The following is a 15,239-nucleotide window of genomic DNA, read 5'->3' as shown; positions in this document are numbered from 1 at the left end:
AATTCAAAAAGTTTACATACATAACTGAGTGTGTGTGTGTGTGTTGGTGGCGGATACAGAGAGAATAATCCTCATCCCTTCCACCTCATTTCCTCCAAGTGCAGAAGATAGAGAAGAATGAGATGATGTTAAAGGATATGTGTAAAATTACCACAAAGCAGGGGTGAAGAAGAAGAAATAAACTGCACTGATAATTGTGTTAATCTGTATGACTATACCTCCAAAACTGTGTGCGCGTATGTGTGAATTCATTCCTGCCTATGTGTGCATATATGTAAATTATTCTGTCAGCAAAAAAAGTGCGTGAGCGTGGAACTGCATCCACGCCTGTGTCTCTTAGACAGCAGCATTAATTTCCACTGTGGGTCCCCTGGGATGTGGCTATTATCTGCATCACTAGCACTCTCCCATGGCTAATACAGCCGCTTCATCATGTCACCGTAATATGGCCGGAGGGACCAGACTATGATCTGGTGTTATAGCTTAATAGCCCATATTAATCAATCCTTGCTGAAGCTGTTGTGTACAACCTTCTGTCTTTGTCTTTTCCCGCTCTACCCTCCATCTTGTTCTCCATCTGTCTGTTTACAAGTCCTCCCTACTTGACTCTTTTGTTTTATGATTACAATTATTCAGTTACTGAACCATTTCCAAATTAATGTGGGCATTTGCTTATTAAGACTTCGGATGTTGCTAAATGAACCACATACTCTGTCTGTACATGTCTATACATCCATGCACTTTCATCCTTGTGAGGTAAAATAGTATTTTTCAGATGAAAGAGGACATTTTGATCATTATGCAAACCACTAATAGCCATTTGAGGGTTAACGCTTTGTTTCCGAGTTAGACTTTGCCTCACGTCTAAACAACTGTATTAGCAAAAGTCCTCACAAGCACTGAAACAGTCTTTTATGTGCTGGTGTGTTACTGAGCCCACTGTTTCTCTCAGACTTCAGCCCAGTCAGTTCCAGCGTAGACATTAAGCTGCTTACTGGTTAGATCACACAGATTTACCAGCCTGCTCTGAGCTTTACACAGCTTACACACACACACACACACACAGACACACACACACTCAGTTACCAGTTATTATTGGTATCCCAGCAGGAAATTGAACAGATGACCTCCTTCTCCATTTTGCCCAGAACCAGATTGGTCCAGTATCTTTGTAAAGTGTGGTTCAGATCTTAACTCTTTTTAAAGTGTTTAGTTATAAATGAAAATGAAGTTAAACACTTCCTCTTAAAAAAAAACGAAAAAAAAAAAAACCTCCTCTTAAATGAGCCACATCACACTTATCGCCATTGCTTTTGCAATAGTCCTTCATATCAGAAATGGACTACTTCTATATTTGTTTTTGGCTTTAATTGCTTTTTTTTTTTTGGCAACGGCTAACAGTGCAAGACGTTTCTTGATCAATAAGGTATGTGCATAATGAGCTGTTGCGTCCTGAGATGTGGAAAAACACACTACGCTCCATTCACACAGTGAGATGACGTGCTAATACTGCATGTTGGGACCACCCATGCTGCTATGTGAGGAGCTGAGGAAAAAAAAAAAAATGTCATACTGTGTCTCTCTGATGGCAAGAGGAAGGCTCAACTAATCATAGATCTACTCCTGCTGAGACTGTTTTTCTTTCATGGGGTATAGTTGTTCATTTACCATTTGTTCTATGCATGTTAAATACTCTTTGGTTCCCCTGTGAGCAATTTAAAAAGACTAGATTTGATGTGATATTTATAAAAAGCTAAAATACGGGTAAACTTTTGCTTTAACATAAACAAGGAAAACGGCAACAGAGTGAATGAGGCTGTAGTGATGGTAACTGGTCCAAATAAACAACCTTAAGACCATGTCATCCAGCCCTAACCTTTCAGTCACCTCTGCATCCTCTCTTCTCCACTTCCTTCTCCAATGCACAACCATCCCTATAAGCATCCCTGCAGCTCCTCATTACTGTGTGTGTGTTTGGTTTTTCTGACTACTAAATGTGTGGGTGCATTTCTGTGTGACACATCCATCAGCAGACCCCCTGTGGCTGCGCTGAGTGCTCTCCTGGCTCTAATTCTATAAAGCCGTCTCCAACTTATTATTACCACACATTACTGCTGACCATCGTGACATTGTAATAGAACGGTCCCTTTTGCTTCCAAGCCTGACAACACTCCCACTACCCTTCCACATTTCTGCAGTCCTCTCATTCATCTGTCTGTATCTGTCTCATTCTTGTGCCTTTTAATTTCAGCCGTGTCTATCATAATTTCCCCTTTGTGTCCTCTATTCTTCTTTCAATTATCAAACCTCAAGTCTAACCTAGAAATACTCCTACCCACTTTCCTCTGACTTCCTGTTGCCTACCCTGTCCTTTTCTCACTTTTCTCTTCCTCTGGGTACATTTGGTAGCTTTCAGTGTTCCCTTACAGCTGTCCATTTTCCCTTTGACTCCACCTCATCTTCCATTGTTCATGGAACTGTAACGTGCATGGGGCAGGAAAAATAAACAGCACAACCAAACAACAAGAGATCCCTCAGCAAACATCCCTTGAGCTGTTCAAATACAAGCTTTATTTTTCCTCATTGGTGATAGAAAGTTTAGGGTCCTGACATATAACCCCAGCTGTCATCTGTCCTTTGGTAACTTTTAGCATATCTGCCAAACCCTTGATTTCAATTTTTGCCGTGAACTCAGTACCTTTTGGTGCTAGCCTGCTCCCATCTCGGTCAACTGAGCACACTGAGTCAGTGTAGGCTCTCAATGAAAGACATCATCATAACTGGCAGCTCAGCCAAGCAAATCGATGATTACATCAGTTTAATGTGGCTAACCGCTTTGATTCTCCAATCGTCTTGAACAACCTCGGGACTGTGGGCATACAAGTGAAATTATCAACCACACAACAACAAGCAAAATCTACATCACGTTACATGATGAAATCCAAATACCGGCAGAAAAACTTACATGAGTGCATTTTTTATAAACTTAAGGCCTAATTCAGTGTTTCTCAACTCCGCTCTTCTGGACCCCCTGCCCTGCACGTTTTAGACACGTTTCTCCTCCAAACACTTGAGTCAGATGAGTTGAACTTCCTGATCAAGTTCTTTGCAGCCTGGTAATGAGCCCTTTATTTCAGTCAGGTGTGTTAAGGTAGGGTTACCTATAAAACATACAGGGCAGGGGGTCCTGAGGACCAGAAATGCGAAACACTGGTCTAATCTACTGTGCATAAAATAATTACAGTCATTTATATCTGTGCTATGTAGTTTTTTTTTTTCCTTCTTCAGAGCCATCTAGAAGATTTGCCGTGCCACTGTTAATTACAAAACATGATTGTCGCTGCATTTACTTGTCATGTGTGAAGTAATTTATATAACAATAATAGTCATGGATTAAGTTTCTATTTTCAGTCAACAAGACTCAAAATGCTCACATTTGACCAATTATTTATCTACTTTACATTCATAGTTGTTGATGGTAAACTACATGTGTAGCCACAGCTGCCCTGCGGCAGACTGACGGAAATGTGGTCCCCAATGTGCACCAACAACCTCTCTGACCACCACTGAGGCATTCAAGCTCATTCACACACCAGTGATGCTGCCACTGGAGGCAAAGAGGGGGAAATCTCTAGTACACAACAACAGATGACTGGGGGAGCAGGATTTGAACCGTCAAGCGTCCAGTCATTGGACAACCTGAACAACTGCAAGAAACACACAATCTATTACTTTGTCAAAATAGTAAGTTAGCTTTTTGTCTTGGTAAGTCTTGGTAAGTCTATGGGCTTTTCCTGACACGAAGCCTATCACCTGTCCGCCACTGCCTTTCTGTCTTTATTTGAGCCTTTATTTCTCCACCATCCATTGCTTACTTATGTTTAGATACAAATGGCAAAATGGTTTGGTAATTCATGGGACTGATGAGTGGTAATGGAGTTGAACTTAGGCAAAAATGATACATTTGCTAAGATCCATCTCTTTTACTCCTTTCTTTTCAGACATCCTTTATGCTTGCTTTCAATGATGTTCGAACCAACAGAAGATAAAAAAGAATCCGCATAATATCATAAGATAAACAGCCCAATCTTCAAGTAGATTTTCTTCCAGTGTGATAAATACTGAAAGTTATAGACACATGAACTTTAGAGCAGAGGGGTGATTGTGGATTCTAAAATACATCTCCGTGGGGAAGCAAACAATCTTTGCATCAGAGTGGTGAAGGAGCATAAATCAGAGAATGCAGCAGGCACAAAATTACAGTATAAAATCCCTAATTGGTGATTTTCTGACTGGAGTGGACAGAAAAAGGTGCACTTATAACAGTATGTTTTGTTCAACTGGAGATGCACTGCAGAGGAGCAGAGGAGACAGCAATATGGCACACAAGAAGCTAGCTCTAATCATTTGCTATTGCTGTTGTGACATGGCAGAGAAAAAACTAACAGAAATAGTCCTGAAACCAGAAATGGACAACTTTGTATTTTATGAAGCTCTCAAAGCACAAACTGGATAAAACAGTTTATAAAATCTGCTTTGCTTTTAGTAACATAACTAATACAGAATAAATAACTATGTTAGCCATTTCCACTCTGACTCAGTATCTCTTACATCCCAACTCCTCTATCGCTGAATAACAAAACACTGTCAACTTCGTCGTCCAACTCCGAGACAAGAGAAATGTTTTTCAAATCTGAATAGCCAAAGATCTAAATATTTATTTGAAAGTAAAGAACCTCTGAGTCTCAGAAGACCTGGGAGCTGCAATGTAAGCTCCCATCACAAACTTCACGTAAGCAATGCCCGTGTGTTGGTTGGTTGCAAACAACTTTATAGCGTTTACCGCCATTCACTGGTGTCCGAAACCGACGTCAGATACGGAAGTAAGTTCTGAATGCAGCGGTGCCCAATAGTGGATGAATTGACCACATAACCATGGCAACATAAAAGAAGCATGGAAGTATGAAGAGTGGCAACGCTTGATAACGCTTCATACAGATGTACATACTATGTATGTTACAGACCATAAACGGGCCTTAAGGATGCATGACATCATTTTTAGATGTGTTGATTCATTTCCAGAATAATCACAAATTGACAAAAAGGACTTGGCTCTAATTTAGATGTACATGGTAAAGCCCTTATTTTACCCCTTACTGCTTAAAAGCATGTTTCAGTGACTTTCAAAGAACATTTAAGCTTTGAAAGGGCAAAGCAGACAGAAGCACTAAGCAGAAGAGTGTGGAGAAGCAGAAGAAAAAAATGACAAGCTGATAAAAAAAAAAAAAGAATAAAAAAAAAGTGAGATGAGAAAGAGTCAAGCAAATGTTTGGGGATAAGGAAAGGAGAAAGGAACAAAAATAAGACCTGAACCAAAGGGAAATGAGGAGAAGTGATGAATTCGAGAGCAGGCAATGAAGCAGAGACAAACCAGGAATAAAACAAACCATCTGGAACAAGTAACATAAAGTAATAAAGACTTTCTGTCCCTTCTCCACAACTTATTCAGCCAAGGCTGGAACTGTGAATGTGTGTGTGAAGTGTGTATGAAGTGTGCTAGAGATGGTATGCTGTTTGACAAACACCAATTACATCAGCCAACTATAAAAATACATGTTACTCAACATGCCAAACAGAGGATTATCTAGTCTACCAACCATGTTTGCTCTGAGTGTTCGTCTAGAAGTTAATTATATTGGAAAAAAAACATTACCTGAAGTACAGTAGTGAATAATTATAAAGATATCATGAGATCTTTAATAAGTTTTACCAAGTCTTTTATTTCCTACCAGTCTCCAATGAATGTAATTATTAATGCAACCAGACTTGAAGCATACACACACACACACACACACACACACACACACACACACACACACACACACACACACACACACAAACACACATCATAATCACATCTTCATTATTATGATTGCACATACGCCTGCTTTTGTCAGCACTATCTCTCCCATCTATATACTGTACAGCCAAGCTGAGAAACCACTATGGTCAGCACTACTGCCTGCTGGAAAAAGCTGCACGTTTGCCGACAAGAGAGACTCTATAAACGATTTTTCATGTGGATCAAACAGATCCATGCACGATCTTTTCTTTTAGACCAAACACAACAAACTCAAAGGAGGTTTGGACATTTGATTTTTTTTTTTTTTTTTTTTTTTTTTTTAAGAAAGGTAGAAGAGTTAGATGTGAACTTATCGTTCTTTCAGTCAAGGTTACACTGAAACTTCCGTAATTCTTTAAGTACAATTTCTTCTTCATTAAACTACAGTACATTATACCATGAAATTACATTTTTACAAGTCTAGTAAGTCGTTTTCTAATTAGCCTTCACTTTGGGAATACTTGGAAATGGATATTCCGTTCCTGGCTGGAGAATAATATATTCCACGGTGACTTTCAATATCTTATTCATGAATTCAATTTGCCCTGAGAATGAAAAGAGTTCTGGGAAATTAAATGGCCTTTAACCTCACCAAAAACAAATGAAGCACTTGAACTTTATTGCAAAAGAAAAGGGAGTAATGTGAGTCCAAACTACCTGAAGTGTGCAAAAAAAACAAAAAACAAAAAAAAAAACCAGCTTTTAGACAAACATTTTAGAAAAGCAATAATATTGATTTGAATAATATCTTGCAATAGCTTGCTGACTTCTAAAATCTGACAGACATTTCTTAACTACTGTAAACTCTGTTCTGAGTTATTTAATGAAAGAAGAAAAACATGCAACTCTGACTGCATGATTAATGATTAATTCACAAATAAAAGTAGGTTTTTTTTTTTTTTTAAAGTTTCTACAGTGGCTACAAACTTAATTTAGGCTTTGGCCCCACTGAAATTTGATTAAACGCATTCGTTTCATTCCCATCAAAATGGCTCCATCTCTCCCTTCACCCCCACACCCAAACCCTGCTAACAGCGACAACAATGGACAGTCACATTGTTGCCTTTGAGTTGTAGAAGCACAAGCATGTGACATGGCATTTATATTTAAATTTCTCCTTATCAGTCCATACATTTGCCTCTTTTAGCTCATCTTTGCCATCTTATAAAAATGATATAAATTTATGCCATGTGTAATCCTGTTTTTGCTGCCCATCTGTGGCAGCATTACAGCGACACTTACACGACTATATTACAGCCTTTTCAGTGGTTTTGAGTGCAGACACACATTTTTCAAAACAAATTTGTCTTTACAAAATATTAGGATGTAGAGTTGGTCATATCTGACTCATTCAAAGATAATTTCACACATGTTAGAGAGTATTATACTCACCCCATTCTTCGGGTAAGCTACCCATCCTAGGTCTCCCATCACAGAGCGAGAATCCAGCAAGTTCACTGTGAAAAGATGAAAGAAAAAAACAAAACTAAAATATGCATATGCACCCCCCCCAACATCAATTATGAAAAGAGAAAAGACTGAGTGTATCTGCTCTTTGTAAAAGCCACCATCAAATACCAAATCCTTGTGTTTCCCCATTTAGCCATGCACTTATGGCATATACTGGAGTCGTTTGTATTTTCCTCCCAATTTTATCTTCGCTAATGTTCCAAAGATAACAAAATAAAACATTTGTACTCATCAAGTAATCAACTTAAGGCCAGAGCTTGGTGCAGGTCCATCCCAACTTAATGGACTAAATCTTAATGACAAAATGAGGTTTTGAAAGTAGCTTTTTGAAGCCTTACATTATTTCCTCAGCTCAGTCTTCGCTCATATAAAAGGATTTTTATTGGTGTTCATTTATCAAAATTAATGTCCAATTTAAGATCTAATTCAATACATTGCAATTTGCTCTTCATTTGGGTATATATGCGTGACTGTTACTGTAATACCTAAAATAATACAAGAGATTTTTTGTTAAATTGTATTACTTTTATTAGTGTTGATTAAAAGTTTAAAAGATTTAATAGTAAAAGTACATCTTCCTGACCAAAAACGTAAAGTTTAGACATTGATTTACTAAATGCAGTGTCTTCAAAACAACTTGTAACTCAGATTTAACCATGAAAAAGCCTTCCCACTCAGCCTCTCAGTTGAGAGCTGTCAAGTGCAATTACTTGACCACTCCACTCTTCAAAACATGTTTCCATCTCCATCAGCGCAGTCCTGGATACAGTGCAGTATCTTTTATTCCCTTTCCTGACAGTGCAAACGCTCCTTCGACAACAAAGCAGCTAATACCACATGTTGGGACAATAAAAGTCAAAGTGACCCAGTCTTCCAGCTGCAACATTTTCTCTGCTTGGTGGCTGGTTAGCTCTATGCATGTAAACACAAGTCTGAGATACATTAGGCACTTAATGAATAGTCAGTTCCCATCATAAACACGTCAGCTGTGGGAGAAATGGGCAGGTGTAATAACTTAAGTGACTTTGACAGAGGTCAAAGACTTATTTCCAGATGACTGGGTCAGAACAAACTCCTGGCAGTTGTTCACCAAGACCCTCATAAATCAAATGAACGCATGATGTGCCTCTTTTATGACTTGCTGATAACTTGGCTTTGTTTGCTACAGCTTGAAGTGTCATAAAATCCAGTTCTGTCACGCTGGAGTACAGTTTACTTTATCTGCTTTAAGATAACATCCGTGCTCAAAGTGTGCGGTGTGTACACAAACAATGAATGAGAAAGTTCATGGCAATGATATGTTGGCCGCCAGACTTGCATGTAAGACGAGAAGCTAAAGAACTTGTTTGAACACCAACAGACATAAAACACCATCTTGACTGAAACATAATTATAACAAAAAAAGTGTGAAACACCAAAAGATTAGGATATTTTTTCAATTCAGGACAATGTTTGTACTTTTTGATTCACTCTTCCTGTTAATTTTAAAACTATACGAATAAGCTGCAAATGTAACCCAACATTACTGACGCAAACTACAATTGGATGTAGAAATCCACAGGAAATGACTTCCGGATTTAGTTGACAAGACCCAAGTAACTTTTGGCTGTTCTTTAAAGCTACCGAAAGGTGGACAGACCCTTAATAACAAAGCAACGACCAGCAACATATAACACTACACTGTATTATAACGAGCCTGAGTGTATTATCTTTCAATTTTTTGCATTATGAAATACAATGTTTCAAAGAAAACATACAAGAGCTGTCATCTTAAAAACATCTGCGGTCGTAGAAGCACAGGTTTGTGCAGAACATGAGGCAATATGTACCACAGCGACGACAATACACTCGCTCTGCAAACCCTGTCCACATACACACCTCTTACCGTTTCCACCGCTCTGTAGAGAATAATAAAAGATGTCCTTAGGAGGCGATTAGACAACTAATTAGGCCATAAAGAACAGATAAGTGATACTGAACTAGATCGTAAGGAATATGTTACCTCTTTCACTCTCTCGCTCTCCAAGGATCAAACCAGATACATGTTAGCGTGTATTACCACAAGTCATCCTCAATGAAAGACTGAAATAACTTTAAAGTATTAAGTGACATCATTTCAAGGATACATTTTTTATATTTGCTGAATGGAAAGTGCCTTTTTAGCTTTGGAAAAACTGAAAAAATTTGAAGGTTTACAACTGAATATATTCTGAGGCACAAAGCTGCCCGGGTGTTTATTTGTAAATTGTACACTTAACGCTCTTACAGGAGATAATAACCTTTACATACTTTCACACTGAGCCGTAATGCAATTTTTGAGCTCAAACCAATATGTTAAGTACACACCAACTCATTTATTCCAACTTTTTGTTCCCATTCCATGTATCTCTTGATATTTGATTGTGGCATTTACATGCTGCTTTTGATCATTCAGGCTATAATGGCCTTCTTTTACATAAATGCACCCATGAGCGCACAGATATCCACTTCCTTCAAGTCTGTTGCTATAATTTCAACGGTTTCCACATTTCTTTATCAAAAGGTTTTTTAAAAAGTCCTTAGTTTAAGGGCTCATACTGCATTTTATCTTCTGACAATCAAATTATTCGAACAATCTAGACCAGATATGAGGCAGCTGGCTCCACATTCAGACATCCTCTGAAATTCATCAATTTAAATAAGAATGGATTAGCTACAGCAGAGGAAATTAATCAACTCGGCAACATGTGTAGTTTCCCTCCAAACCATTCACCAGCAGATACATCACTGCAAGGAAACTATTACCACTCTTAGAAGTCTCTTAATTCAATAAACAAGATGTTTTTGCCTACTAATTTGTGTCTCTTTCACGTTTGATCTGAACAAAAGCTAAACTTTAATTAGAAAATTAGCTGCATGAGGCAAGCTTGCCACATAATTTAAGGACTGAGGAGCCTCAGTGTATTTGTATCAGCAAGCTCAGCTCATATTAAGACAGAAATTAATATGAGGAAAGAGTCCAAAACCTACAATAATTCCTTAGAAAATAAATCACTGTGGAGTTTGGACACTTTTCCCAAGTGGAAACATTGCCTACTCATCTTTCCACTCAAAAATGACAATAAATTAGTGAAATGAAAGAACAGGCTTGTTTAATTATTGGCTTCACTTTCCCCTCCAATTATGCATGTATGATTATCAATTGCAATGCAAATATGTGCCAAATGAATCTAAAGTTTGCAGTAAATGGCAGTTTCTGGCAACTCATTCTGGAGTGATGAGCTACTGAACAAAAGTGATATGTTATATGCTTTGATAGGCAGAAATGTGTTATTTTTATAGTTAAAATCCAAGAGGAAAGGGAAAAAAAGAGACCTTGTGTTAAACTAAAATGTGTTTTTATCAACATGTTGAGGCAGAAACAGGCTGAGAAGAGGCTTTATAAGTGGCGACAATAAAGAAAACAAAGAGTGACTAATTCAGGATGTGAAGGATCAAATGTGGTTGTGCTTTTGTGGCTGTCTCTTTATATCTTGTCAATGCAGCTCAGTGCTTAACTATTACCGAAAGTGTGTTTTAACAACACAGAGATTCAGGTTTATTTTACAATTGTTAAAGCTGGTAAAGAAAAATGACAGACTGAGTAACTTAAATGGGTCCTTTTCACTGTTAGGACCATTTTTCCTTCATTGAATGGTGAAAACAGGGTATTATCCCATTAAGTAAAAAAAACGTAAGACCTGTTTTAGTTTCTTAAACCAGAGGACACAAAGACATTGTTGCTGGACTTCATAGGCTGCAGAACGATGCCCTGCAAGCGCCCTCCAGGACACTTTATAGTACTATGGTCACACATTGGGAGTCACTGTCCTGAATCTAAACTTTGTCCAAATAAATCTGTCATGTGGAGAATAAGCAGGCTGATGAATGTTCTCTCTTTCCCGGATAACGCTGTCTAATAGCTCTGAACAATGCCATTCGTCTAGCTCTGTTAAAAGGCTGCTCGCTGAGCAAAATAGCGTGGGAACAATATCTGACACATTGGTTTATACACTACCTGTCTTCCCTCTTTGTTTAATATTTGAATCACAATCCAAATTTAGTAGGGGACAATTGTGCATCAGCTCAAACAAATTTAAGCGGTTACAGATTACACTTAACATCTGGCAACTCACATTGGTTGCATGCAAGTGATCTGAGCTATCTGTCTCCTCTGTGGGACTGTCTCAGAATGCAGCATTCAAGTGGCTGCAAACTGCATCTTCAAAGGCTGCTGGAATAAACTGAACTGGTTTAATATTGATAGGATAACCAGCGTCCCAGTATCAGTTCAAAAGGCACCATTATAAGAAATTAAAAAGCCTGGAGATCAGTTTTAAAAAATTGCTGCCATTTAAGATCAAACTAATCAAAGCCATGTCAAGAAGATGGAAATCCACGTAGTTTTTTCAGAAAATAATAACGCAGCACGTAGAGGTTATTGTGGTAAACTAATATGAGCATTTTACACGCTCCACAGGAAAATGTATTATTAAAGACTTATTCAGAGGAGGTTTTTGCAGCTCATTGCGCGTCTGTCGGCGCTGCCATGTCCTCGCAGGACTGCTTATCAGACAGACAGGTTCTGTCCAAAGGTCCTTTTTAATTCAGTTTTTATCGTGTCGGAACAAGGAGTCATTAGAGGCTTGTGGAACAAAGCTGTCATAAATTTACCAGCTCAAAACATGTCTGTAAAAGGGACCTCTTTTTTTTTCCTGTTAAATGGCGTTAAAGTCGCGCAGCCAAAACAGTAACACCGACCGTTTTAGAGCACTTGATACGGCAGCATCTTAATTAATTTATATGACTTTTTCGTGCCATTTAAAAAGCCGGTCGAATACGCAGGATTGGTGTCAATCCGTGGGATTACCTTCATTTGCGGGGATGCACCACGCGCCAAGCAATACCACACTCCAAAGCCATGTCCATGCCACCAGCCGAATGCCACAACTCCGCCAACGAGATTGCATGGCGCATCCAAAAAAAGAAAGAAAAAAAAATGAAAAGCAAAACCAGAACCGGTGACAGCAGCGGATTCTTCCTGCAAAACAGCAGTTTCGTTCAGCACAAAACAGGGAAACGTAGTAAAACCATCTGTGTCGATCTACGTCCGCTCGGTGAAACGGAGGTTCATGTTCTGCTGCGGCCAGTGAAGGTAATGAGGAACAGAGCGCGCGCCGGGTTTGGGAGGGGGGCGGGGAGCTCGCCGTGGGGGGCGGAGTGAAGCGTAATGTCTCTCCAATCACAGACCCTCCACAGGTGAACCCCGTTGCTCTCGGACTGGTTTCTCCAAATGATAATCGATCTCTTCGCACTCGTTATCACTCAAACTCAAAAGCCATTAGTTTGTGGATATCAGGGAAGTTTCCGCCCGCGCGGATTTTCTGCACGAGCCAGAGGCTGTACCCTGCGTACGAGCAGATGTTTTAACGGGGAGGATCTCTATTAAAACCCGCATCAGTACTTATTTCAGACTTATCTCTGTTACACACTGACACGGTGAGGTGGGTGAACATCTTCTCTTTAGCGTGGTTCAACTTTTAGCAGCTGATATTCTTCAACGCAGCGCCACCGAGACAGGGCCGGATTAAAAATGCACAAGCCCCTGGGCCCATAATGTTCCAGGGCCCCCCTTCCCCATGGCAACATTGTGAAAAGTGTAAATGATACACTGTGAAATTACATTTCTAACATCTCTCAGCCAATTGTACCAGTAGCAATACACTAGACACTGTGGTGTAATTATATGGCTTTTATGTACATTTTGTTTCATGTCCAAAATGCTGGTGTTTGCCCTACATGGTGGGCTCCTGGGACTGTGCACAAAATGCCCATTGGATAATCTGGCCTTGCACCGAGATCACGATGAGGGATGTAAATTACAGGAGGAAGCTGCCCTGTAATGGCTTTACTTTACACTGAAACATCAATACTTCCCTGATGCGTGAAAACATAAAGCACATTTGTTTGAAGGCAATTTCAAAGCAAATGTGAGGATTTGTGTGTGTGCATGTATGTTTATAATATATACATATGTATGTATGTATATATATATATATATATATATATATATATATATATATATATATATATATATATATATATATATATATATATATAGTTAGTGTGTGTAAGTATGTATATATTTATTGTAGTTGTTGGTGTTCGGTGACAGTTGAGAAAGCTGGTCAAAGGCAAAAGCAGTTCAAATGAAGTGAAACAAGGTAAAATAGCATTGAATTCTGAGCAGATTTGATATGAACTGCAAATATTGTATATTCTGTTGTATATTTAAACTGTTGAACATTCTTGAGCACTTTGTTTGTTGGTGTTTCTAAAGATTTATTTTCGACAAGCCAATCTATTTCCAGCCTTAAAACTTATAAATGATAGATTAAAATTTGCCCTAGACTATAACAAATGGAAGCCAAAGGAGCAGTAGTTTTAAGGGATTAATAAACTTTTTCTGCATTTAATTTAATTTATTGTTGTTCCAAGGAATCAAAAGGCCAATTTTAGACATTACAAATGATCCTTATTTAAGTCCTACAAGGCCCTTTATACCATGTTTCTCATTCAGTTGTTCATATCCGTATAGCAACTTTCACTGTTGTTTATGGGTAAATAAAATGCTTGCTATATCCAGTATGCTACACTTTTATAATTCTTGCTTTTTGCACAGAATATGAGGTGCATAGTTTTCCTAAATGAAGTAGAAGGGTTGGAGTTGAGATGGTTGACCTTTCAGGTGGAAGATGGCAACTCCACCTATTCATCCCACCTGCTAGTTTGTCCAGGTTCCTATAAGCTTTGTCAAAAACATTTGTTTTGTTTAGAAGAGATTACAACATGTATTCACTTAATGTTCTAAACATCAAAGTAGTAGTTTATTTTCTGGTTTGTTTAAATAAGTGGCTACCCTGAATCTAGTGTAATATAGACAATAAACATAAGTTTCTCAGTATTCCAGGCTAATCATAAACACCTCTTTATTAAGTTTTACAGTTTTTGTGCACACCTACAAGAAATACAGAAATGCATTCACACAAATCATTAGTTGTTTTGTTCTTTTGCAGTTTTCTGGCTGGGAAAAAGAATTCTTTTAAGTTTTCATTTGAATCAAGCTTTGGATTGTTGGGATTGCTCAAAGGAATGTCAAAATAATTTATATTCCTGGGGACCGAAAACTCAAAGCAGAGACTTTCCACAGTCTTTTCCTTGCTTCTTGTTTGTGTTTGCTGTCTGCTGTATTTTTTTTCTTTTCTTCGTCTCCACTCTCGACGGTATAATTAGATTCTTTGATCACTGAGTGGTTCTTAGTGATATTCCTGTGGCTTACCCTGCTGACACCTCCCACGCTCCTTGTGTATGCACCCAGACACGCTCTCACATGCATGCATTGATTTATTCCTCACTTGAACGAGTTCGGAACACATTAATATTTCCTGTGACCCTACTACAACCTCAAATGCCGGCCCCCCCATTCCTGCACACTTCCCCACCTCCTCCTGTTTGACAGAAATAGTTTTCAGCCACCTCACAATTGAAACGCCACCTCTTTGCCAATAAGTAATCAAATTTGCTCGCCAAGCATAAACATGACTATGGGTGTAATGCCAGGACGGTGGTGTATTGTAGACGTGTAGGGGTCTGATCAGCATTGACAGCGGGTGTGGAGGTGGTTCTGGGATGCCAGAAACCGTCGTTGTCTCCTGGAGGTGTCGATTTAAGTCTATAAAAGATCTGTGAAAAGGAAAGTGTAAGAAAAATCCACCTCCAAATCACCCTTACCTTCAGCTATTGTTGACGTGTGTTTCCCATGCTGTGTTAATATGATTTTATTTCTTTT

General features: G+C 38.7%; 1 protein-coding gene across 1 annotated transcript in view; it reads right to left on the bottom strand.

Annotated features, from left to right (window-relative positions):
• Positions 1-12,360, bottom strand: part of epha5 (EPH receptor A5) — a gene marked incomplete at both ends in the record, with an annotated part of 64,358 nt that extends 51,998 nt beyond the window's left edge. Inside the window, 2 exons of the mRNA XM_079256573.1 lie at positions 7,295-7,359; positions 12,261-12,360. Coding sequence (XP_079112699.1) covers positions 7,295-7,359; positions 12,261-12,360 — 165 coding nt within the window. The remainder of the gene's footprint in view (positions 1-7,294; positions 7,360-12,260) is intronic.
• Positions 12,361-15,239: the final 2,879 nt, after the last annotated feature.

This window comes from Telmatherina bonti (assembly GCF_933228915.1).
Source record: "Telmatherina bonti genome assembly, chromosome: 17".
In the NCBI taxonomy this organism is placed as follows: domain Eukaryota; kingdom Metazoa; phylum Chordata; class Actinopteri; order Atheriniformes; family Telmatherinidae; genus Telmatherina; species Telmatherina bonti.
This window is presented reverse-complemented; position numbering and strand designations above follow the sequence as displayed.